Source organism: Lactuca saligna, chromosome 5, assembly GCF_052625555.1.
Source record: "Lactuca saligna cultivar CGN05327 chromosome 5, ASM5262555v1, whole genome shotgun sequence".
Taxonomy (NCBI): Eukaryota; Viridiplantae; Streptophyta; class Magnoliopsida; order Asterales; family Asteraceae; genus Lactuca; species Lactuca saligna.
In genome coordinates, this window is record NC_136421.1 from 297,493,863 (window position 1) to 297,521,437 (window position 27,575).

The 27,575-nt window shown below is 33.4% G+C and overlaps 1 protein-coding gene across 1 annotated transcript; it reads left to right on the forward strand.

The window, feature by feature from the left end:
* The first annotated feature begins 22,795 nt into the window (after positions 1-22,795).
* Positions 22,796-24,366, forward strand: MAPKKK14 (mitogen-activated protein kinase kinase kinase 14). Its single transcript, XM_078995186.1, has one exon. The coding sequence runs from the start codon at positions 22,912-22,914 to the stop codon at positions 24,364-24,366; it is 1,455 nt and encodes a 484-aa protein (XP_078851312.1). The 5' UTR covers positions 22,796-22,911.
* Positions 24,367-27,575: the final 3,209 nt, after the last annotated feature.

Genomic DNA, 27,575 nt, shown 5'->3' on the forward strand with positions numbered 1-27,575 from the left:
AGGGTTTTCAACAATTACAATTATGAATTACCGGTCGAATTTCACAACTCTTACGCTTACATCTATAGAATTCAAACAAGCATACTCATGGATCATCACATATTTTTACACTATTCTATTTTTAGAAAATATCGGATTTTCTGATGGTTTTCAAACAATACATTGGATTTCAAACACTACTTATGAACTCACCAACATTTCATATGTTGACGTTTTCAAAATACTTGTATTCTCAGGTAACAGATAAGGTGAAGGATGATTTGTACTCTATGACGTTTTGCTGTGGTTTAAGTAGTATCAAACAGTTATTTTTTTGAGAATGTAATGTTTTGAACAATGTAATGAATGTAACGTTACCAGTTGTATCATTCCAAATGTTGGTGATGTATAATGTTATGTTTCATGTATATGCATTGTGATGGTATTCAATGAGTCACGATAGCCCTCGGACGTTTCCGCCGTCTGGTTCGGGGGTGTGACACTGCTGAGGGTGATACGTTTATTAGTGGTGGTAGTACACTAATAAATTTGGAAGAACCTAATAGCTACAAGGAAGCCATGGCAAGCCCAGAGTCTACAAAATGGAAAGAGACTATGGACAGCAAGAGTCAATCCATGTATGACAATCATGTTTGGAACTTGATTGACAATGTACCGGGTCATAACACGGTCGGGTGCAAATGGATCTTCAAGAAGAAGACCGACATGGATGGTAAAGTACACACTTATAAGGCGCGATTAGTTGCGAAGGGGTTTACTCAAAATCCCGGGGTTGACTGTGACAATACATTCTCACCAGTAGCGAAGATTAAATCTATAAGGGTTATGTTCATAACTATGAAATATGGTAGTTGAATGTCAAAATCGTTTTCCTAAATGGGAAGTTGGCTGAAGATATTTACATGAGTCAGCTAGAGGGTTTTGTCGATGCAAAGCACCCTAATAGACTGTGTAAGCTTGAAAAATCCATCTATGGATTAAAACAAGCATCTCATAGACGGAATCCTTGTTTCGATGAGAAAGTCAAAGAGTTTGGTTTTTCGAGAAGCGGGGATGAGTCATGTGTATATGTCAAAGCAAGTGGGAGTATAGTTAGCTTTCTCATTTTGTATGTGGATGGCATACTGCTCATAGGAAACGACATCCCAACCTTACAAGAGGTCACGTCCAGGCTTGGGAAGTGCTTCGCTATGAAGGACCTCGGAGAAGTTGCTTATATTCTTAGGATAAGGATAATGAGAAATAGGAGCAAGAGACTAATAGGACTTAGTCAAATTACTTAATTGGATGAGAATTCCAAGAAAGGGGAGTTACCAATTCAAAGCAATACCAAACTCAGTAAGACTCAGAGTCCGAGTACCGATGCTAAGATGACAGAAATGAGTCGACTACCATATGCTTCCGTTGTTGGCTCAATCATGTATGTTATGACATGTACTTGCCCTGATGTGGCCTTTACTTTGAGCATGGTCAACATATATCAAGGGAACCCTGGTAGAGCTCACTGGACTACGGTAAAGAACATTCTTAAGTACCTGACGAGGACTAAGGATAGGGTTCTAATCCTCGGTAGGAGTGATGACTTGAGAGTGCGAGGGTATAGTGACGCTAGTTTTCAGACCGACTGAGACAATTTTCGCTCTTAGTCAGGTTGGGTATTTACCATGAATGGAGGAGCAGTGACATGGAAAAGTTCCAAGCAGGAGACCATAGCTAATTCAACGTGCGAATCAGAGTACATAGCAACGAGTGAAGAGTCGAAGGAGGCAATATGGCTAAAGAACTTCATTGGAGACCTTGGAGTTGCACCTGCCATAAAGGAGCCTATGGAGATTTTCTGTGATAACGAAGGTGTTGTTGCCTTAACCAAGGAAGCGAGGGATCATGATAGAACGAGGCATATCAACAGAAAATATCACTTCATTAGACATCAAGTAGAAGAGGGACTCATCATAGTAAAGAGGGTATCGTCAGAGGATAACCCAGCAGATCCCCTTACGAAGGGACTGAGTATGGTTAAGCACTTGCAGCATGCAAGGAGTATTGGTCTGAATAACGATATTAGTTTTAGTGTTTAGATAGCTATTAGAAACTTGTAATAGATAAAATGTAATTGACATTTGATGATTAAATTAAGAAGTTTTATTTATGAGTAAAGTTACTATCTTGTGTCAATTGTTTACTATTGTTTCATTTTGCATGTTTTAACTTGTAGAATAATATGATTATCAAACTATCCACAGTCGATCATACTTTGGAGGTATGTATTGAGGCAAGACTGTCATGAATTGGCTTGTAGATTGTCTAAGCATTTAGACATAGCAAAAGTTTGCTGCGACGTTCACGAGTACTCCTAAAATAAGATTTGAGTATTGGATTAAACCCACACTCACATGAATCACTTCATGGAATAAATCACGAGTGATTGTGAGACAATAATATCATATCATCGTTAAACCGAGATATATGAGTTGTTGTTTACAAATTGGTTGTGCATTGATAATGCGTAAACACATCAGTAACTTGATGTTATAAAACGTATTGTTGTGTATGATTTAATGAGTAAATAGTACAAGCATATAAGTCAAAGTTAGTCTATTCCTTTTATCCTAAGAGGTTAAAAGTGATATCTTGTGCCCCTCAATGATTTTGTGTTGACTTATGTGTCGGGTCCAGTCAGGACATAAATTGATGTGTTCAATTAAGTTCTACATCAGACAAATCAGAAATCGGGAAAAAACTGCTAGACAATAAGTATGACTATGTTCCATGTATTTTTTAGCATGATATATTGAGAACGTAGGAGTACATGATCCCTTATCTAAAGGACTCGTCATTGACTAGGTCATAGTTCAACAACGGTTCTTGAGAGCTACGATTGCTAATAAGATCTTGAAGTTACATTGGAAATTATAGTTATTAGACTTATCCAAGAGGGAGACTATTGGATTAGGTATCTAAGCTCATAAATATAATTGGGACATGCTTGACCCGATAGTAACATGGTCCTTTTGGGTTGCCTTCACATTGGTGACTGGATATGATGACTGTTAAGGAGAGAGGTTGATTTATTGTTAAGAATTATAAATTTGGACATAAATATAATTTATTAATATATTATAAGAATAATATATTAATTTGAAATCATATTATTAATTAGTATTAACTAATTTGGAATTAATTTTGGGATTAAAGGAATTGATTAAAAGTACATGGACTGTTTTGTAATTATTTGATAGTTGAGGATTTGGGCCATTGGATCACCCTTATTAGGGCTAGGCCAAAAATCCTAGAAGGATCTAGGAGTTTTCATCCAAGGCATAAGGTAAGGAGGTCAATGGACTTGCTTAGGCCCTAAGCTAAATGATTAGGGTTTCCACCTTAAAACCCTAGCTAGCCTCAAGTATAAATAGACCCCCTAGGCTTAAGATTTCATCCCACCCTTGAAAAACCCTAGAAGTGATGATTTATAGAGCAGTATATTTTCTCTCCTCTCTCTCATATTCATCCTTTCACTATTTTGTGTTTGTGAGACATTAGAGGTACTACATTTGTGGTACTTGTTCTCAAGAGCAAAGGAACTTCAAGATTTAGTTGTTTATTACTACATAGAAACAAAGGTATGTATTCTAATCTTTTTGTTTTGTGTATTTTGAAATTTTTGATGCATTCTAGGGTTTTCCTTGTGTTCATATGTTGTATGTCTAATAGTGAAAACATAGATCCAATTAGGGTTGCATGCACACATAGGATTGTTTGTATAAAACCCATCAATACCTATATCCACCAAGTGACCAATTCCATCAAAATCTCAAAATACCCAAAATGATCTCAAAGTAAAACATGGTCAAACTCGAAGTCAATTGGTCACACCCACTAAACAAACTGAGTCAACCCAATTGAGTTAACTCAACCGAGTTAACTCAACAAGTGCTGACTCATGCGAGTACGCATGGCGTAACCCAGAGGTGCGCTAAGCGTACTCAAAGCCTCGAACTAACCAGCTTACAGGGTGGTTGACCAAGTACACAGGGGGTACTCCCACCTATACATGGTGTAACCTCGCAAACCTTAAATCCCCATTAAGTGCTTAATGGCTTAAGCACTTAAGCCCATACTTCAGATCTACGGTCCAAATGCACCCTGGAGTCATAAAGTCTCCAACTTTATGACTTTTCATGTCCATAAAGTCCTTAACACAAGGTATTGATCCATTAAGACATTCTACAAGATGCAGGAGACAATTCTAGCCATTGGGACCTCATTTTTATGGCTTGGGACCCTTCCTAGGGTCTGAAAGGACAGCTCAAAACGAAATAACAAAACATGCATAGAATAGGACCTCTGGGACAAGAAAAGCAACATAAAACTCTCAAAAATGAGATCTAACAACAAAGACATCAAGGTATAGACTTTATACCTTCTGAGCTTCACAAAAGGGCAAAGATTCCAGATCCACAAGCTTGCTTCCACTTCAAGGCTTCTTGATGCAACTTCTCTTTCCTCTCTAACACACCAAAAACACACTCTTAGGCTCAGAACACACTCTAAGAGGCTAGGGTTTTGCAATGACATCTCAAAGGATGTGGAGGCTGAAAATGTGGAGAGAAATGGGCCATAAGGATGCTTATATACCACTCTAACACTAAAATTTAGGATTTCCTCAAGACATTATTATGCCCAACATACATAAGTATGCCCAACGGTATGCTCAACGTACCCTCATGTACGCTTAGCGTACTCCTCCTGCCTAAACTAAAATATTGTCACTAGGGTTTCAAGGCACCTTCTCTTGGACTTAAGGACCAAAATTTCATATAAAAAATTATAGGGGTGAATTTAGAAGTACTTGAACCTTGGGGTGTTACATACGAAATTCCATTATGTCCCAAACCGACATCTACCATTTCTATTAGGTGTGATAGTGTTGCAACCTTGGCTAAGGCTTATATTCAAGTGTATAATGATAAGTCCAGACATTTAAGTGTTATAAATATCATGATTCGTGATCTCATCATGATGGTGTGATAACTATGGAGATTATGAGAACTCGTTTGAACATAGTCCCTCATCTAACCAAAGGGTTAACAATAGATCTTGTACACAAGGCAGATGTAGGGATAGGTTTGAAGTCTACCTGAACCTTTCGTATTGAGATACCTAACTCCCATCTAATTGAATATTAGATGTTGAATTCAATATGGAAACCATGACATTTGAAGATTTGAACACATTATTAACATAATCCCAAGCTTTGTGTTCAATACTGCAAGAAAAGGAGTATTTCTTAATAGTTCTTTAGAAAATTTGTATCTATGAGTTCTTGGTGTTTTGTTCCATTTTAATGAGTTTTTGTCCCTTTGTGACTTGTTCCATGGAGTTTGACGAACTCCATGTGCCTTAGTTCAAGGTTAAAGTTTAGATCTAGTGATTTGGTAGAGTAAAGAGTGTATGCAAGGGCCCTCTTTACTCCACGCATTAAGAAAGATGGGTTTTTAGTTATTTCTCAACTTAGGGTTTTGGATCTCAGAAGTTTGTGGCCTTGTAATGGATAAAGTTGGAAATTTTATCCATTTAGACATCATTTTGATTTAGATTTGAAATTTGAAGATTTAGACTTAATGGATTAAGTCGAGAAAGATGCCTTCTTGGATGCTTTGAGACTTTAAGTTTAGATATTGGTTCTTTTTGGACCATCCTAATGGATAAAGTTGGAAACTTTATCCATTATGGAGTTATTAAGTACCATATATTATGTTATGAGCCTTGATTAAGCTGTTAATGAAGAAAGTTCTTTCTAACTGAAACCACGATGTGGTGGGCCGCGGCAACAAGTTTGTTTTATCTTAAAGTGGCCACGGCACAGTTAAGAATTCGACACGACATGGTGACCATGGACTGTTGACTTTTGACTAGTTTGACTTTTGGTCAAAGTTGGGTAGGATTGAGTAATTGACTAAGAACTAGTCTCGGTATGGCATTAAGAGGCTTGTGTTAGCTAATCCGTTGGTAAAGGTTGTTGTTGAACTTTATGTTATATGCCAGGGAGCGGTCTAACCTTGTGTTATAGGCCCATGGACGGTCCAAGCTTATGTTGTAGGTGCAAGGGGGTGGGGGTGGGGGGGGGGGGAAGGGGATCCAACTTTATGTTATAGGCCCTGGGCCAGTCAAACTTTATGTTGAAGGCCCAGGGGCGGTCCATCTTTGTATTGAAGGCCCAGACGGTGGTCTAACTTTGTATTGTAGGCCTTGTATGCATGTATTGTATGTGTATTGTTGTGTGGGGTATTTTCGCGAACTCACCAAGTTGTGTGCTTACAGTTGTTGATTAAATATTTTTCGGGCACTTTATCAGTTCGTAGGGATACGAAGGCATAACTATATACACACATCAACAATTTTATGATCTGATACTCCGTGATACATTCGGTATAACTCTGATTTTGAACTACGGTTTACAAAAAAAGGGTTTTGCCTTGAATATATGTTTTTTGAAAATGTGTGTTTATTCTAGTTTAAAAATAAAAAATTTATTCTTAAAATTGGTACGTTACAATCTTGATAAACATTAAACAAGTAAGGTGGTGCAGAGTACACATTTGTTTAAGTTTGTTCAAAATTGAAAGTAGACTATCATTTAGAGACGTATCTACTGGTTGGGGTCGAGTTGCCTTGTTATAGCTTGGGTAGTTTTCAGACATAGAAGTTTATAATCCGCTTTTGGTTATAATTCTGGTACACCAAGATCATAATAATCTTCTTCTATGTTCTTGCATCTCTTTTGTGTCTTTTCTAATTAGATTTTTCGGAGTAACCGAAATACTTCAAATTGAAAGTCATTTCATGATTCTCAAATTACCAAGTATTCTCAAACCCTAAATTTCTAACAATTCATATCTAAAATATGGTTTTTTTGGTATATGAACATAATCAGATATAGTAACCCTACTGAACATAATCAGATATAGTAGCCCTAAAATATCATGTTGTTAACCACTTGAGTTGTGGTGATTTGGTAAGGCATATGGAAGATATGGTGGATAACCTATTGATCAATGTTCAAATCCTGACACCACTGAGCCCTTGTGGCCATGGAGGTTCACATGCAGTGACTCCAGGGCATGAGACGAGCTTTATGTTGGCAGCAGGAGATTAGTCGGTGGTCGAAAGCTGGCCTGGAAACCCCTGTTAGGGAAGTTCCCTTTTTGCATATATATATATATATATATATATATATATATATATATATATATATATATCATGTTTTTTTTTCTTCCAAAATATGGATGTTACACCCAAAATTGCAATTCTTAGATATGTAGTCTTGGAAAGATTCGACAACTAAAATATGAATGTTATAACATATTATAATTTATGATACATATATTTTTTTATTCTTTTTATAACATTTATAATACATATGGATCGGGTCCACATAAAACATCGAGATCCATCTTATGTTAAGATGTAACAAAATTAAGAGTGGAAACATGTTCACATGTAACTTTCTTAGCCATTTAAGAAATAATAGAAAATTCATGACAAAGGATTGCATGTGGATTTGTTGCCCCAAGTTGTGATGGTTAAGACAAAATGAACAACCTAGAAACAAAAACTCAATATTCATTGTGATTCACTGTGAGGTAAATTTATTATATGCATTAACATTTTACCAAACGGTTGTCGTATTTCTAAAAGCATATCATATTGTAATGTTTTTTTGTTCTTATAGTTTTCAAGTACACATAAGTGGTCCCTCTCTGAAAACAAATTGCTGAAATTAAGTCTATTTATTTTTTCAATTCCGACTAACGACAGCCCACCCCCAACTTTCAAAATTTTCATCTTTGGCCTTTCTTTTATTTTTTCCAAATTTAATTCAAAGAAGATGTCAATGGTTCAAATCTTGACACATCTAAAATATTGATAGTGTTTCGTGATTAACCTCTCGTATGAGTAACGAGATGTGTTTATGTAGACTGTTCAGATGGTATGGTTTATCACTTTTTAATATTTTATCTACGTATACTTTTTACAAGTCTATTTTTTATGAATTTGTTTTACAAAATTACTACTTTTATATATCAGTTTTTATGTGTATTTGACTTATCTCTTTTTTTTCCTTAAATATTCATTTTTATGGATGTATGTTGTGAAAACATATAAATATTAATTTCTTTTAAAAGTTTTCTAATCTAAATTTTATTGTAAATTATGTCTTGTTATAGTATTTGAAATGTGTGTTAGATTAATATGGACATTTAAATCGTTTAGATATTTTCATTTATGTTTAAGTTTGGTTTTATGTATATTAATATAAGTTAATAATGAGTTATACTAAAATGATAGATGACTATTGGTGATTTTAGCTTTATGAAGTTGTCTAATGTGACTATGATTAAATCGAGACAAGTTGAACTCACTTTCTCCTATATAGTTAGCTTGGGAGGTGCAAAGTGTACATAAGCTTATTTGGTCTCAACAGCACACGGGGTGGTCAACACCTTCGGGCCGCTCTTGCAGGATTTGGGGGAGCGTTCATCGCCTGAAACAATATCTATGGTTTAATGGTTATATTTATCTGTTTGTGAACAATCCATGTTGTGCTCTATGTGATAATGAGACGAAGACAACGCATCACCTTTTCTCTAGCTGCAAGTTCACTAGGAATGTGCAGAAATGGATTTTCAAATGGTGTGGTTTGCAACTTGGGTTGTGGTGACTTGGTAAGGCATGTGGAAGATATCGTGGATAACCTATTGACCCATGTTCAAATCCTGGCACCACTCAGCCCTTGTGGCCATGGAGGTTCGCCTGCAGTGACTCCAGGGCATGAAGCAAAGCTTTATGTTTGTAGCGGGGGATTAATCGGTGCGCGAAAGCTGGCCCGGAAACCCTCGTTAGGGAAGATCCCTTTCCAAAAAAACTTGCTCATTTCGCCAGTACTCTTGAGTTCATCGACTTCGCGGCTTCATATGGCAACTATCCACGTAAAAGAGGGATCCTAAGCCCAATATTATTTTGTCTTACTTGGTGTGTTTGGTTTTCCAGAAATAATGTGATCTTTAAAAAACTAAGGTGCTCTCCAATAAAAATGGCGGACATGATTATCATCCTATCTTATTCGTGGGTAAAATAAAGGAGTCATACAAGTTGTGGCTCGTGGGCTAGTTGGTGTTGTTCACCTTTTAATCACTTTTAATTGTATTTTCTACATTTTCCTTTTAGTATGTACTTTTGCCTCCGCAATTAGCTTCTTTGCTATGCATTGATGCCTTTTAATATTATTTGTCGTTTCAAAAAAAAAAAAAACTTTTACAGTCCTTACAATGCGAAAATAACTATTGCACACATATATTTATAAGTTTTTAGTTTTGTAGGAAATCACTTTTTCTATTATTTGCATTTGAATTCCTTGTCCCATAATAACATCAAACAATACATATTATCTAGTTTTGTATCGTTGATTTTGCCTGAAATCGTGATAGTAATTTCTTGTATGATCGAGATATGATTTTGTGTAACCTAGACTAATATAATCGAAATTACAAATTTTGAAAAATATGATTGCACCCTCGTAGTAATATCCTAGTGTCTTTTGATAATCATTACCCCTTTTACCAACAAATAACACATTATTAAAAGAAATTATGTTGAGAGCATCCACTATGGTAAGTTCAATGAGAGAGTTGAATGATGTGGCAAATCTAGTTGTCATTTAATTGATGAAACTCTACCATAGTGAGATGTTACCTTAGCATTCCATGGATTTGGAGTTCAATGACTATTGAACTTTTCAATGGGAAAAAGAAAAGTTTTCTAATCTTAAATACATACTATAAATTAGCTTTTGTAACTTTTTATTGAATTTTGTAGAGTTGAATACATTATAGGAAAAAATTGATTGAGTTGTATGTAATTTAAAAAAATGATCTGGCAATCCATTGAACTCTATGGAGTTCAATACATTGTATTGTGGATGCTCTGACTTTAATATTCGTAATTAAAATATAGTAAAAAAAATTAAAATATACATGATGAAAGTATAGGATCAGTAAATAAGTGGTGACTAGGTGGTGTGTGAGATTTAAGTTTAACGTGTGTTGGTAGTGGGGGTTAGTTAGTTATATGCATGTTACATTGTCCACCATCGGATCAAGTTAGTTATGTATGGCCCTTTTAGCCGTTTTCTACCCCGGCAAAATCCAGCATTACAAACTTCCAATTTCTTCCAAAGTCCAAACTATATCCTAAAACATATTACTTATTCTAAATACGACAAAATAAATGAACAGTTTAATGTTACCATTCATTTAATTTAAAACTATATCCATTGAATGTGTAAAATCGATCTTAACTTCCTGAGTGTTAATTGGCTAAAAAGAATCGAGTCATTTTGTTTGTATGTATAGTTGAAAAAGTTATATAAGATTAAATTAGTATATTATTTGGTTGTTGAAAGATGAATAAAAAATATAAATATATGACTAAATAAATTTCGCAAAATTAAATTTCATTTTGATATATTATATATTTCTTAAATAAAAAATCGATCATTTAAAAACTAGTTTGAAAAAATAAAATAAAATACTATTAAGTATCATAGTAGAGTTATCATAAAAAATAACATGTTTAGTAATTTTGGAAATAAGAAGTAATAAAGTTATTAAAGTTTGATTAAAAAAACAGTATCGTGAAAATTATATAAATAAAACAATATCATATCCCTTCAATCTAAATGTTAAGAGAATAGTTAATGCCGTTTTTTTGTCACAAAATATCATCGATTTAAAAAAAATATGAAAAGGTAAACAACTGTAAATTTAATGTTTTACGTTAATTAACCTTTAAAAAACCTATTTATCCATAGAATAAAACCAAACATGGTAAAAAAAAAAAATAAGGATTTTCTAATATGTGTCCTAAGGGCTCAAGTATTAATTAATTATAATTATTATCATAATTAAATGTTAAACACATTAATTATAAGAAATATTATCATAATTAAATATAAAATTCATTAATAATATCTACAATTAATGCATTTTATATTTAATTATGGTAATAATTGTGGTTAATTAATACTTCTTATATGTGCCCTTAGAACACATATTAGAAAAGGGGTTGGCTAATAAAACATCCTATTTTACATTTAGACAACCATTAGAAAATCCCAAAAAAATATCATACTTCTATTTCATTTATTACTTGTCGAAAACAAAGAGATTTTTTTAATATGCATTTCATTCCTTTGTGTGGAAAGTAAAAACTATATTACTTTTTTTAGAACGGCACTACATTACTTAATTAAACTCTTTTAATGTTAAACATACAAGCTTATTTAACATGTCAATTCGTTAAGATTGTTTAAAATACTTTAATCCAAAACTTTCATTTATCCAATAGATGAATAAAAACACATTAAAAGAATTATAATAAAAATATCACCTTTTTAATCTTTTTTCATCTTTTGAGAAGAGAGTGATAGAGAATAACCTACTTATTTTATTACAAATTATACAATTAAAAAATTAGGCTTGCCCAATGCCAAGTGATATTGTGATGGATTATGCTACCAAACAAACAAGGTATGAAGCAAGATCTTGAATTAGATACTTCAATTTGCATCTGACACATTTTGGATGGTTGGGTTGATGTCGACTTGAGAACCAGCCATTTCCTTTCCCCCATTAAATTCCTTTATCACAATATTCACCTTCTGTTACCACTTTATATATACATACATGTGTATGTGTATGTATATATAAATGGTGTTTGATATAAATTATAAAATTTAAATATTAAAAACTGTTTAAACAATTTGTATATTGTTTTTTTAAAACATTATAGGATTTAAAATTTTGTAACTTAAAATACTATTTTATTTGAATAACAAAATATAAAAGTTTTGTGTTATTCCCTTTTTTAGGACATCCCAAATCGGATCTTTAGTCTATCCTTAATTATCCTTAACCAAACAATTATATGTGGACAAACGACTCTCTTTCTGGTATTTGTTTTTTAGTTCGGATGAAATATATTTGTTTTTTTATTTATAAATAATTGTAATATTGTTTTTAGGACGTTTTATGAAATTATATCTTTATTTAATCACTAAATGTATACAATTATGGATTTATGGTAATTACCAATTTCTAATGCAACTCTATGTATGTGTTAATCACGCCATCTCGATTTATTAGATATTACATTAATCTTATTATTATTGTTTTGTTATTCTGTATTACAACATAATTCTAAAATGAATTTTCTGATTGTTTCTTGTTGATAGTATTTATTAGTTATTATATCTTTTAGATAAGAGTAGATAAAACATAAAGGTCAAAAATCCAAATACGTATTTGTTTTCATGGAGGCCGATTGTACACGTCTACATACTTCAGTACAGACATTCTGATTGTTATTTGCCTATGCCGACGTGGACTTATCCCCGATCGCCAAGTCAGCAAGTAGGGCCACCGTCAGATTTCCTTTTAGGCTGTCGCCTTCTCCATGTGTTCTGGCGTTTCGATTATAGCTTTTTTCTTCTTTTACATTTTCGTTATCGATTTTATTTGACCACATATATTGAACTTCTAGTATTATTTTGAAATAATGAAAAATATAAATAATAATCATAATAAACCATAAAAAGTAAATAGTGCTATTCGAAACTTTAGTAACTTTTTTTTTTGTATTAACCCCCTTATTATTAATACTACTTTAATAAATGATATAGGGAAATACTAATAGGGATAACTTATATACAAAACAATCTTGCTTAAAATATTCCATCGTAAAATCTATCGAACATATTTTATATATTAAAAGTTTTACTTGAAAATATCTAGCTCTTATCCACTTATATATAAAAATATATATATCCATAGATTTGTTTTTAAGGCAGTGTCCATTATACGAACTTTCACTCTTCCAAATACTGAAATGCCTCAGTGTCTCTAAGTGAATAAAATCAATAAAATATCTCGACTAGTCGACTTATCACAAAGTTGAACATCTTTTCGGAATTTTGTTTTGAAAGGCTATATTTGTTTATAAACAAAAGAGATATAGATTTATAAACCTTAATCAACATTGTCGTCTTTCGATAGCATGATAAATTAACACATAAATAGATTTTGTTTTTCTTATAAAAAAAATAAGAATATCGCTTATTAATTAGAAACAAATTACCAAATTAGTGGGTGAGTGAAAGTTGGTCTTGGAGGGTGTGGTTACTTGATCATGCATGTTGAAAATATAATGGATAATCTATTGATTTATATTTAAATCCTAACACTACTCAGTCATTGCGGTCATTAATATTATATTTAAATCCTAACACTACTCGGTCATTAATATTATATTTAAATCCTAACACTACTCAGTCATTGTGATCATTAAGATTCATCTGCAGTGATTTCAAAACATGAGTTGTAAATTTAGAAGTGTAGGATTTGCTTTAAACTCAAGCAAAACAAGAACAAGGAAGACAAAATAACAAAGAACCTATGGATAGTTGCTTGATGCCAAAGACTTTCCTTATTTAATCAAAACAAGTTTTGCATCCAAATAAAGATGCAACGAAAACCTATATTTATCCTAGACACATAATGAGTTGGACTCTAATAGGAAAACTAGGAATAAACTTGAACAAAAGGAAACTTTCATATTTTACCGCTAGAACTAAAAATTGTCGATTGGTGATAAACCGATTAACGCAACAATCACCCTCTTAATCGGTCCAACCGTCCATTCACAACAACCTTTAATAACCTTCTTTTCGAACCATCTTGAGTCCCGACCTTTCCCGGACACCCCACCTTCACTCGGTCACGTCCAAAGTCTTTTCTCAATCTCTTTGATTGTTGACAACACATGTGACATATACATGGCATCCCGTTGGACATGTTCATTACCATCTTGATTTTTTCAAGATCCCGACCTCTCCCCGGCCAAATCCAACGCCACCCAATTTGAACTCCAACGTCATAATCTTCACACAGTGTAGTTTCTCAAATATCTTCCTTTGTTTCGATTACCGTTCTTCAAAGAGGCAACTCCACCGACAAAGAAAACAAAGCCACCCGCTTCACCGTTTTCTTTCAATCTGCCAAACGAACGAACTGAATCCAAAACTACCTGCTTTGACGAATCCTTCTTGCCCGCTTTTCACGCACCTACGTCGGTATCCCTTATCACGAACAAACCGATCAATAACTGCGAAATCTAAATAGCAACACTCATTGATGAAAACATCTCGAAACAAACTATTCTTTTATCGTAACTAACATCCACGGACTGCCTATGTTCATCACGGGTCACTCCTGTCGTTTCGAACGGTGCTCCTCGTTTCCACACGACAACGGTCGACCCGAAAACACTTTACCGTCTCCGTCTTCTGCTATAAAATAGTCTCTGCTGTCCGAATCTTCTTGTGCGATCAAAGCTTTGGTTTTTTTTTGCTCCCCGTAGAAATAAACGCTGCCAAAAACTGCGCTTCCGCTACGATGGCAACCCCGCACCCGAAGGCTCCTCCCCTTCAAAAGTCGACTCTCAAATGTAAGTTTAGAAGTGTAGGATATGCTTTAAACTCAAGCAAAACAAGAACAAGGAAGACAGAATAACAAAGAACCAATGGATAGTTGATGCCAAAGACTTTTCTTATTTAATTAAAACAAGTTTTGCATCCAAATAAAGATGCAACGAAAACCTATATTTATCCTAGACACATAATGAGTTGGACTTTAATAGAAAAACTAGGAATAAACTTAAACAAAAGGAAACTTTCATATTTTACCCCTAGAACTAAAAATTGTCGATTGGTGATAAACCGATTAACCCAATATGAGTCATGTTTGTAACGAGGATTAGTGGGTACGCAAAAAATTTACAAAAATGGTCAGAAAGCCTAAAATTCCCTTAAAAAATATTATATAACTTGAAACCATGAAAATGTATGACACGTATATGAAAACATGTCTATTCAAATAATTATAACTTTTGATAAGAAAAGACATGAATAGCAACCAAAGCTCTGAACAATAGGCTAAATAGATGTGCAAGACCAAATACCAAGCTTAAAATCAATCACACTAAAAGTCTAAAACCATAAGTTCAAAATTTCATGATTTTATAGTTTTTTAAAGAGTAAGGATTTCTATCGGTCAAATTTTTGTTTCAAACTTTAAGTTTAGGTATTTGAGACTTAAGTTTTATTTTTAAATTATGAACACCAGAACTATAAAAAAAATGTTTACTTGAATGATCGTAATGTAAACTAAAAAATTATTTTGAAATAATAATAATTTCTTAAAAATATGGTGTATACTTTATTTTATGTTGCTGCTTATATTGTTGATATACATCGAAAAATAAATTTGATAATAGATTGTTGACAAAATTTCATAATTGGTCTTCATGGTTTACAAAATATCTCAATTTCATCTGATAGATGTTGACTGAGTTAATCCTAACTGAGTTAGAATTTGTGACTGAGTACACAACTAACTTAGACTATGCTTTTGATTATATCTTTGACTGATGAATGATGGAAAATAATCATATGATCCTTATATTATCTCTTGTGTTGGATAAAATAATTATAAAAAATACAATCTGTCACACAAAATCTAAATTAAACATACATCATTTAAACAAAATATAAATTGTCATACAAAAAAAAAACTAATAAATGCAAAACATAACAATGTAGTATCCTTTATTACGAAATATTAAAAAAAAAACATTATTACCTTAAATGGTTGAATGCATAACATTAATAGTCAAGATGCTTCATGAACATTGCTTCTCATCGTTTACACACCAATTTGGCATTTTATTCTCTCTAACACGACCTAATACAATTACATTAAACATGGAAACAACCCACATATCATATCAGTATATACAATAATGTGATAAGTGTTTTGATTTGTTTATTCTATTAAATCATCTCATTCTTCATATCTCATGATGAACTTATCATTATCATCATCATCATCATCATCATCATCATCATCATCATCATCATGTCTTTCTCGAACTTGTGAACAAATTGTTATGGATGGTAAGCTTCCTGCATTCATGGTTACTAATAAATAACACCATTTTAATACCAATAAATTTGATTTCATACCAACACCATCTTCAAGGTTATAATCTGATAAATCATATAACTTAAATTCTGATTTCAAAAACCAACATATAGAGCGTAAACACCAATTTCATACTAATAAATTCCGGTTTCATACGAATATTTCATAAATTCAAATTTCATACCAACAAATTTGATTTCATACCAACATCATACAAGCCAAATTCTGATTTTATATATAGATCATACAAACAAGATTTCTTATGTCAAATTTCCATACATCATAAAAAGAAATTATAGCTTAATCCGTATTTTCATAGATAAATCATACCAACTAGAGTAATAAGATAGAAGATATCTGATTTCTTCCATAAAAACATATACACAACTTTGTGTTGAAGAATGAAGGAGAATAGTCATTAAAAAAAAAAAGACGAAATAAATAGTTGTAACAAAATCGACGTTGGAGATGGTGGAGGCCGACGACTTTTCTTAAGGAAGCGACGACGACTAACACACCAGAGAGGGGTGCGGCTTCATATAGCTTTGTATTGACGAAGGATGAGAGAACGACTGTAGATGGAAGAGGCGTTCTTCTTGTTTCAGGGCACATACGTCTTTTTTTGGTCGTCCACCTGGTATGACCGCATAGCAGAAATCAATTGAATGGTATGACCGCATAACGGATGAAGGAGATGGCAAAGGAAGGAAGTTGCAGGATAGGAAGGGTAAATGGAGGAAGAGAACAATATGTCATTCATGATGGGGTCCTTCAAAGCTTCAAGGCAAAGTGGGGTAAATTCCCATTCAGTCTCTTTTTTTGGAAGGACTGAATCAGACGATTTTACATGACCGAATTAGAACATTGGACTGGGTCAAAGGTTTTTAGCCCTTTGTCAAACAAGTTGACTAGATAGAGTCAGCCAAAACCGCTTACCGGACCAGTCAGCTATATATCAAACATGCCCTCACTTTGAGGACTTCCTAGGAAAAAGTCATGCTACTGGTCCTTATGGTTTCAGTTCATTGCGTGATTGGTCCTTGACCTTAACCCCATTACTTTTATACCATTAGTGTATGGGTATTTTTGTCTTTTCATTTAGCCATCATTGTAATCCTTCATTATGCTTAATATACGTAAGATCTTTGCAATTAATTGCAAATATCATCTTCCAGCTACCCATAAACCTATCGCATTCATCGTCATCTCTCCATCGCAAGGATCATCTTCCAATTTGATTGAAGATGATAATGGTGTTAACATTATGGTCGGTTCGTTCCAGACACACACAAACGTCAAACTATGATTTGGAAAAGTTATATCGTAAGTGACTACTTCACACTTCAAATCCATCACAGTGGGATATTCACAAAAATCCACAGGAGAAGGTACGTAGATGGAATAATAGACTATGTTGACTTCATAGATATTGACGTTTTCTCTGTGCATTAGCTGGATACAATGGTTCAAGAAATAGGGTACGTCGAAAGGAAAACTTTGTATTATCATTTTCTTATTCTAGAAGTAGAGTTGGACTTTGGTCTCTTACCTCTAGGAAACGATGGGGATGTGCATGTGTAGTCAACTTATGTGGAAAAAAATAACCAAGTATTTACATAGAGCATGGACATACAAAAGCTAAAAGATTTTTTTACCCCATCAAAGGTTATTATTGAGGAGTTGGTTAATGATGTGTCCCTGAACTAGATATGAACCAAAAGAAGGGAAAAGATGTTGAATCTTCAAGGAAAAAACTAGACTACTCCGAGTTCATTGTGCCATATGGAAAATTTTGTGAACCTTCCTAAGTCATACAGGGTAATGAGCCAGTCATGAATGATGAGCCAATCAAAGATAATGAACTAGTTATATATGATGAAGATATAATGACTACTACACACAATAATGAGGATACTGAATATAATAGTGAGGATAGTGAATATAAAAGTGAGGAAAGTGAATTTGAGAGTGAGCATGATGCAAAAAAATGTTTGATAAAGAACCTTTGATAGATGATGTGGAGGTGAACATAATCAACTTTTGTAGTGTAGTTGATGGAGACATTGACTTGGGACAACCTGACCAGACATACAATAACAAAGAGGAACATGTAGACATTGAGGATGAACCTTTAGACGTCTTAGATAATGATGTGTCTGGACCATTTGCTATTAATCAAGAGCCTTTAAAGAAATTATTCAAATCCATTGTAAAACCAGTTGCTTGTTCATTTGGTGAGGTTCACATAAAAGCTTTTAAGATTGGTCAGACTTTCAAAGAAAAGGAAAAGATCAGATAAGTTATTGCCAACCATTCTATAAAAGAAAGGATGGATCTGCATTATGTAAAGAACAACAAGACAAGAGTTAGAGTAAATTGTAAGGGTGTTGTCCAAGGAAACAATTGTTCCATGCGTTCTTTTTTTCTCTATGTCAGATGAAAAACAAGTTTGGACTGTTAAACCATATGAAGATTGTAATTCTTGTTTGCAAACAAGGACAATGAGGGGTTGTTCATCTAAGTTTCTAGTTAACAACATACTACATCAAGTTGAAAGTAACCCCAAAATCCCTACACGTGGTTTAGAAGAGGACTTGGTACAAAGGTATTCACTTTCAATATCAAATATGAAAGTATTTCGGGCTAAAGCTATGGCAAAAAAATTGTTATGTTGATTATGAAAAGAAATATGGTATTTTGAGAGACTATGCCTTGGAATTGCAGTCAAAGAATCCAGGAACAACTATGAAGATAGATTTCGAACCAAAACCCAACTCGTGTTCTTCAATAAGGATATTCAAAAGAATATATATATATATATATATATATATATATATATATATATATATATATATATATGCTTAGGTCCATTAAATGAGGGATTTAAAAAAGGTTTGAGAATTTTTTCTTGGATTTGATGGTATGTTTTTGAAGGGTCTCTTTCCTGGATGGATCCTCAGTGTAGTTGGGATTGACTTGAACAATGGCATTTACCCAGTTGCATATGCTATTATTGAAGCTGTAAATATTAACTCTTAGACATGGTTTTTGGAACACTTAGGTGATGACTTGGATTTGAATTCTTCATCAAACTTCACCTTAATTTCAGATCGGCAAATATTACCCTTCAAATTCAACAAACTTCACTTTATTATTTTCATTTACTAACTTATGTTAATTGTACTCGCAGGGAACTTTGGATGCAATAGAGAAGTATTATCCATTAGTTGAGGAAAGGTTCTGTTTAATACATGTGTTTGACAACATGAAATTGTAACACAAGGGAGATGAATTGAGGGAAGTAGTATGGTATTGTAGAAAAGCATATAGCGTACCAAATTTTGAAGGGCTATGGAGAAATTGAAAAAGCTTAACCCACAAGCGCATGAGTGGTTAACTGAAATTCCTACAAAACACTAGGAAAGGTTCCATTTCTCTAGTAAGTATGATACACTTTTCATTAACATATTTCATAACAGATTTCATTAATTCATTTTTTGGTTTTATACATAGGAAGGACAATCATTAATAGTTTGACAAATAACTTATGTAATGTATTTGAATCCAAGTTAGATGAGGCCAAAGACAAGCTTGTAATCACTTGTTTGGAATTTATTAGAGAATACCTCACAAAGAGAATAGTAAATGTTCATAAAGTACAAGACAAATGCAAATGTTATCTAAGTACAACTACAACAATAATCTTAGACAACAATAAGACATAGGCAAATCAGATGAAGGTTCTATTCACTGGATCTGATAAATATTGATTAACTGGTCTATGGATGGAGTAGTATGTTATGAACTTGAAGGAAATGAGCTTTACTTGTAGAAAATAAGACATTACAGTTATTCCATGCCAACATGTCATAACTGTAATGTATGCTAATATGCAGAATGGCTCAAAATGTGGAGATCTTGAGGCTTGGGTGAACAAATGTTACTCACTTAGTACATGGAATGCTATGTACTAACACACAATTGACCTAATAAATAAAAGGAGCATGTGGCCTAGATCTAATTATCCAACAACCTTTCACCCACCCAAACATCACAAACAAGTTTATTGATATACATGTTTTGTATAATTCAATTTGAAAATATTCACTAAACTTGTTGATATGCATCCTTATAAATTTCTTTATAGGTTAGCAGGCCAAAGAAAAAAAAAGGAAGAGGGCAGCTGATAATCCAAGTCAAAGTACCAATTTAAGTAGGAAATACTTGATAATAACTTATAGCAAATGCCACAACAAAGGTCACAATGCTAGGACTTGCAAGGGGCAGGGAGGTCCTATTGAAGTTGGAAAGAGGAGTGGAAAGAAGAAATGGAAAGTACCTACAGTTTAGTTTGTTGCTTTAAATACGCTTTTGTTATTATGTCTAAGTATTTAACAAGTTTACTATGTTTGGTTATGGTGTGTTTGTAGAAACAATTTCTTTTGATATGTGTTGTGGGTATTGTATGTTTGTAAACATGATATTGCACTTACATGCATTATGGTTAATTATATTTTGATCTACTATGCTTGAGCTAGTACACTTTCAATTTTGGTAATGCCACTTTGGTAACTTGTTTTTTGGTTATGTTAATGAACATTAACAATCAACTTTACACTTACATGCAATCAAATTGACAATTTTCTTCCTTCTAATACAAGTTCATATAAAACTAAACATTAAACTTACATTACATATAATAACCATTACATATTCTTGTCCCAACATTACATAAAATCACAGGGAAAATGTAACATCCCAAAATTTCAAGACCAAAAATTTTGTTTTTAATTATGTTACTTATAAAATAGTTTAAAGGAAAACATCATCGATATCCTGTAAATCCATAAAACCATAATCACATGTCTCAAAAATCATATCATCAATAGTAATAATGTCAGAGTACAATCCCACGGATCTCAAAATGTGGAAATCAGGTGTGTGCGATGCGCTGCTACCGTGCCAGCTCATTCCCCTTCGATGAAGAGGTACCTAAAACCAAAACAGAAAACTATAAGCACAAAGCTTAGTGATTCTCCCATCATACCACATACCATACAATAACATATCGAGCCAGTCATATCTAGGTGCAAGCGTCCCCTTCGGTCTATTTCAACCGGATAACTGCCTAGCATATATGGGTGCTGGCCTCCCCTTCAGTCTATTTCAACCGGATAACTGCCTAGCATATCTAGGTGTTGGCCTCCCCTTCGGTCAAACTTTGAGGAGTTTGTGTATTGAGGTAAGGATTTGATCTCATATTGATATTAGGTGACATGTTCTACCTATTTCATTTTCAGAGACTGTTGTTGAGTTTTTGTTGCTAGACTAATGTGAGTTTTCTCACTATATTGTGTGTGACATGATGTGTATAGTGTGGTAGCTTGGATATGTATTTTTAGGGTACAACATTGTGATTAGGTTGGTTATTCTATTTACTTGGTTTGTATTGATCTGAAAGGAGTTAGTTGTAAGCTTTCAGGCCTACTAGGATGATAGAGGGAAGTCTAACAAGTCTTTAGGATGAAAACTGTGTGTACATACGCACACTGAGGTGTTGACTATGAGTTGGTTGTATGTCTAATATGTCTTTGGGATGAGGGCTATGAGCTTATAGTCTCACTTAAGTGTTGACTATAAGTCTTGTATGTATGCATTATGTATTTAATGCGAGATATGGTATATTGGTGAACACACTAAGCTTTGTGCTTACAATTAATTTTATGTTCATGTTGTTCCTCTATTCAAAGAAAGGTCTCAGTTTAACTATAATGCACACGCATCGCTTTTGATTTGTTATAGACTTCCGTTGATTTTATGTTATTACCATGTTTTGGAAAACTATGTTTTTACAATGTTGAACAAATGAATTTTTATATTACACTTGGGGAACAAAGTTGGGTGTTATACTATATTCTGAAAATGAAAAAATAATTGGTTTGAAATTCCGAATGTTAAAATTCTGAACCCAAATACCAACAATTATATCCATTTAGTAGTCCCTATTTTTAAATAGATCTTGAAATGTGATATCCACCACATCTTAGAATAACGTCTCAACTACTATCAATGATTTTGAAGGAACGGATCGGTCTTTAGCTTACATTGAACTAGGTTAATTTTACATTTAAAATGTCAACATTTTGTAGTTAAAAAAAAAAACCATTATCCAAAATGAAAACCTGATCCGTGGTAAATTTCAAATCTACAGTTTAAGAACTTACAAGAACGGTTCTTAGTGAAGTCTATTATGTTATCTTATTAATTTTTTAGAGCGTGACATCTTTCGTCTACAAATTAAAACTTAATTCATTTTTGAATTCATAATCCCAATGTATTTACATCTCTTTACCAAAAGCTAAAAAACACGATCAAACACACAAAAACAACACTTTTCATCAGTGGCAATGTAAAAAAAAAAACCTTGGAGTTAAAAATTAAAGATCAAAATCATTAATACAAATGTCTACATTTTTTTATTTTACTTTTAAAATTAGTTAGCTCATCCTAGTTTTAACATCATAATTACGAAAGTATTTGTGATAATAATTTTGGCACATGTAAAGTCTTGTAACTTTACCGGAACATATGGATGTTGTAGCCTAACGTGAGTAACGACAACACACTGTGGCACTGTGCCAAGTGATTGCAGTTATTGCCCTGCCCTTTTAACGATCAACCATCGAGATAAGGATAAAACACCGTATCATTCTCCCCTCTTCTCACGCCAACTTCCTTCACTCCTTCTTCTATAAATACCCTCCCTCCAAAAAACCCCATCTCCATTAATACCAATCTTTTATCTTTTCTCAAAATGACCACCACACCGAATTGGGTTCGAGGCCTTTGCATCGGTCGAGGCTCTTTCGGAACTGTCAGTCTCGCCGTCGATAAATCCGATGGTGGGGTCTTCGCGGTTAAGTCCGTGAAACAAACCTCCGAACGATTCTCTCAAGCTTTGGAGAATGAGATTCGGATTCTGAGATCGTTGACGTCTCCTTATGTTGTTGGGTATCGCGGCGATGATTTCACGTCGGAGAAGGAGAATTCTCCGGTGGTGTACCGGAACTTACACATCGAGTATATGCCAGGTGGGACCGTTGCTGAGTTGGCAAAACACGGTGAGGATGTCACTGTTCGGAGTTATACGCGGTGTATTGTGTCGGCGTTGAAGTACATTCATGAGAGAAATATTGTTCATTGCGATGTGAAAGGGAAGAATGTGTTGGTCGGGGTGATTCCCGGGGAGGCGAAGCTGGCGGATTTTGGTTCGGCGGTGGAATTGGGTGGTGTTCCGGTTTCTGGAACACGTGGTAGTCCGTTGTGGATGGCGCCGGAGGTCGTTCGTGGGGAGTGTCAAGGACCGGAGTCTGATGTTTGGTCATTGGGGTGTACAGTGATCGAAATGGTCACCGGAAAACCAGCGTGGGAAGACAGAGGAGTTGACACTCTGTTTCAAATTGGGTACTCCGACGAGTTACCACATTTGCCAGGTCACTTTTCCGACGAGCTACATGATTTTTTAAACAAGTGTCTCAGAAGAGACCCGTCGGAAAGATGGAGCTGCGATCAGTTGCTACAACACCCATTTTTGCTATCCTGCTCTTCTTCTTCTTCTTCTTCTTCATCTGAATTCATGGACAGAAAATGGTCACCGAGATGCGTGTTCGATTGGTCGGACTCAAATTTCTCCGACGGAGAAACGTCGGAGATTGAAAATACAGCTACGAATTTGAATTCTTCAAACGGGGTACGAAGGATAGCTACATTGGCTTCCAATTCATCGGCAAACTGGGAATCCGACGGCTGGGAGGTGGTGAGGAATGCGAATGCGGCAGTCTCCACCACGGAGTTTTCGGAAGAAGATGAAAGTTTGACGATTACAGTAGCGGAGACGGCTGAAACTTGGCCGGAATATTCCTTTTCGGCTGCGAATAACGAGGACGAAACAATACGCGAATATAGAGATTCTTCTAATGGGAGTTTTCAGTTTCACAATGATCATCAGTGTACCAGAAACTATGCACAAGGTACAAGTGGTGGTTGCAGAAGTAAAGACACGGATAATAATTACAGTTGTTGTATGTATGTTTCATTAAAGAAATTATTATTGTTTAATTCGAATGCTGTCCGACACATTTATTATAAACAACTGTTTCTGTTTAATTTTAAACTACTTTGTGATCTTTTTTCAGTCTGTTGTTTTCTTATTAATTACCCAACAACAAATATTCTGTTAAATAAAGATTATCGAAATGATAGTTGTTAAGGTGAAACTAATATCTTGCTTGATTTGTTTTTATGTGTATTTAGATTCTATTACTTGGTGTATGATTCCGTTTTGTATTATGTAAACTTAAAAACTATTTTAAACGTTATAATACTTTAGATAACTTATGAATACGGTATCAAAGAAAACCATCATAAAATATAACAAACAAATTGTCCTGTTTGGTTTACTTGAAAAAAATGAAATAGGTCATTTATTGTTATTAACAAATAAAAAACTAAAAAATATATATATTTTGTAAAGAAAAAATAAAAATATTAGTATTATATAAAAAGTTAGTTAAATAAAATTAAATTATATATAGACATATTTTACTTTGTTCAAAATATATATTTAAGAGTTTTCAAATATTAAAAAAAAAAAACTTATCTATTATCTATAAAGTTAATAAACATAAAGGAACTAAATACCATACAATTATGAATAAAAATATTACATATCATTTCATTCCAAAAAAATAATGAAAAACAAGAACATTTACAATATAATTTAAAAAAAAAAAAAAATCACGTTTTCTTAGTTCCTTCGTGGCGCTTAAGCATAATTTTTTCCCAATTTCGGGGTAATATTCCATTTTATTTATTCTTTGATTACTCCATACCAAATTGCTACCTAATATGAGAATGAAATTTACAAAATGATTTTTCTTTAAAAAAAACTAACTGTTAAAAAAAAAGTAGTTAAATTTAAAATGAAGCCGTTTATGTTAAATCTTGATATTTATATACAACCTAATTATGAAAAAATGAATACGAATTTTCATATAAAAAGTTAATGCTTATTGATAAATGTACATAATATATATCATGTGTACTGAGATGGTAACATGTGTGGTATGTAAGAAGGAAGTAGTTACTCGCACGTAAGATGAAAAGTTTCACACCAGACAACCCAATTCCAAATTCATAAGCATGTTAACTCCATTTCAAGTAAATCATTTCTACAATCCTCTTTCTTGCAACCTTTACTTTTCACTGTCGTGTAACAGTAACATTCTTGAAAGAAGAAATAATAATTACCTTGTATAATTATTGTAGATTGATTTTCCAAAAAAGAGAATTGTGTATATTTGTCGTCGATTTTAAAGTAAGGATATTGATCATATAAATAGTTTATAATAGTTTAACACAATTAAACTTACAAAAACGTATTAACATAATTAAATAAAAAGTATAAAATTTTGAGAAGGGTATTAAATCAAATGGCCAAAAGGAAATGTGTAATAAAATCATTTGACTACTCTTTTTAGAAAGCAAGGCAAATTATCTTGTTACGTGAAGACATTTCGTAATTTGCAAAATGGTAGATGATCAATGAAGCTTATTATATAACTTTACTTATTTGCTGTTTTTGGCAAGTATTACTCGTAAATATCTTCTACCAAACTCTTTTCAAAATCATGAATTATTGTTTATTTTTATATATTTTTTTCAACATAAGAAAAAAGACATCACAACATACGTAAATATTTAACTTTTCTCTCAAATTATCTTTAAATTGTTTTGGATTATGATAATATAAGCATTTGAGAATATTATAGTAATTTCACGAAATGTTATCAAATGTGTTTTTACAAGTTATTCTTTGAATTATTTTAGATATTATGTCATTGTGTCAACTCTATTTGTATAATTATACTGATATTTAACAGTATTTCTACATAAAAGGGCTGGTTAACATAGTTGGTATTAGTCGAATACTTTATAAAAGTTTAACATAACCAATAATATTGTTATTTGATCCTATATATTGCCTTATAAATTTATCACAACATATATGATGACATGTATTCGATTGTTGATGGAAAGGTAGACAAAAGGTCAAAGGTGGACGATCATGTTGGCATTTTTTTGCTTCTTGGCGTTCTCCTTCGCCCAATAAACCTCATGCCTGGTGGAGCGTTCAATGTGTGAGTAGATTTAGTTATTATTTATATAGTTAATTTTTATATAGTTATTATACATATCATTTATTGTTGAAAAAAAATACATTTTCCTATAAATATCCTGAAGTAGCATCGTTTATTAGGTAAGCTACAATCCGATACTATGATTAATAACATATACGACCATTTAAGGAGTCTTGATCCTTTTCGAGGCTGTGTAGGGAACAAAAGTTCCCCAACTTTGAAGAGAAAGTCGACATACTATCACAATTTAGTAGTAGACGAATGCGGGCATCCACCAGAAATTGGATATGCAACTTATTGAGGTTGATGGGATGTCTCAACATGAAAGTGATTTGGATATTGTAGGGTTTGTGTTTATAAGTTTTAGAACAATTTGTTTCGGGGCATCCTACATTTATACATGACACATGAAAGAAAACCGTTTTGATTAAGGCCGGAGGGAGTGGTGTCGCGCTCCCTCATGAAACCGCAGTCATACATAGGCGTCACCTCACCCATTACCACAAAAGTGTGGTTTCATACCACACCCAAGAAATGGTGTCATACTTTTTTTTTTTGTTAATTAAATAAAAACTATAATTTTAATAAAAATCATTTATTTCATTACTTCAAAATAAAAATAACATTACATTCCATTGCCCAAATAGAAATCCTATAAACTTAAAAAAAAAAAAAAAAAAAAAAAACCCTGCAAACTCAAAAAAAAAAAAAAAAAACATACATTAAACGATTTAAGATAAACGCACTACATGAAGTCGTCATCCGAGAACTCGTCTCCATGTCCTCCGGATCCAAATTGAGGTCAATGTTTCGGGTCCTGTAAATGTGTTCCACCAAATCTATACGTAGATTGTGAAATGTTTCATTGCAAAGAATCTCTGCTCTCTTTTCGATGTACTCGTTGCCCCCAATTTCTATTCCTTGTATCGCGGGAATGGTTTCCTCTTCATCATACTCACATATCGTTCTTCCTTGATTTTCGATAATCATATTATGCAGTATTATACATACATACATACATGACTTCATGCATTTTTTCCTCGCTGAAAAAATTGCTGGTTTTTTCAATATAAACCAACGTTTCTTGAGAGCTCCAAAAGTCCGCTCGACATCCTTCCTAGCTCTTTCTTGAGCTTTCTTGAATTTTTTTTCCGACAAACATTATATGGTGTTCCACGCAATTGGAAAGAAGAATCTGGTGCGGATCCGTCGTATATGCCAAATCCACTGATCATGTGATGCCACGCTTCAAGTATAACTATTAGATGTCCATGATCAC

Excerpts from the sequence above, each read along its gene's own strand:
- MAPKKK14 (XM_078995186.1), top strand. The coding sequence starts at position 22,912 with ATGACCACCACACCGAATTGGGTTCGAGGCCTTTGCATCGGTCGAGGC.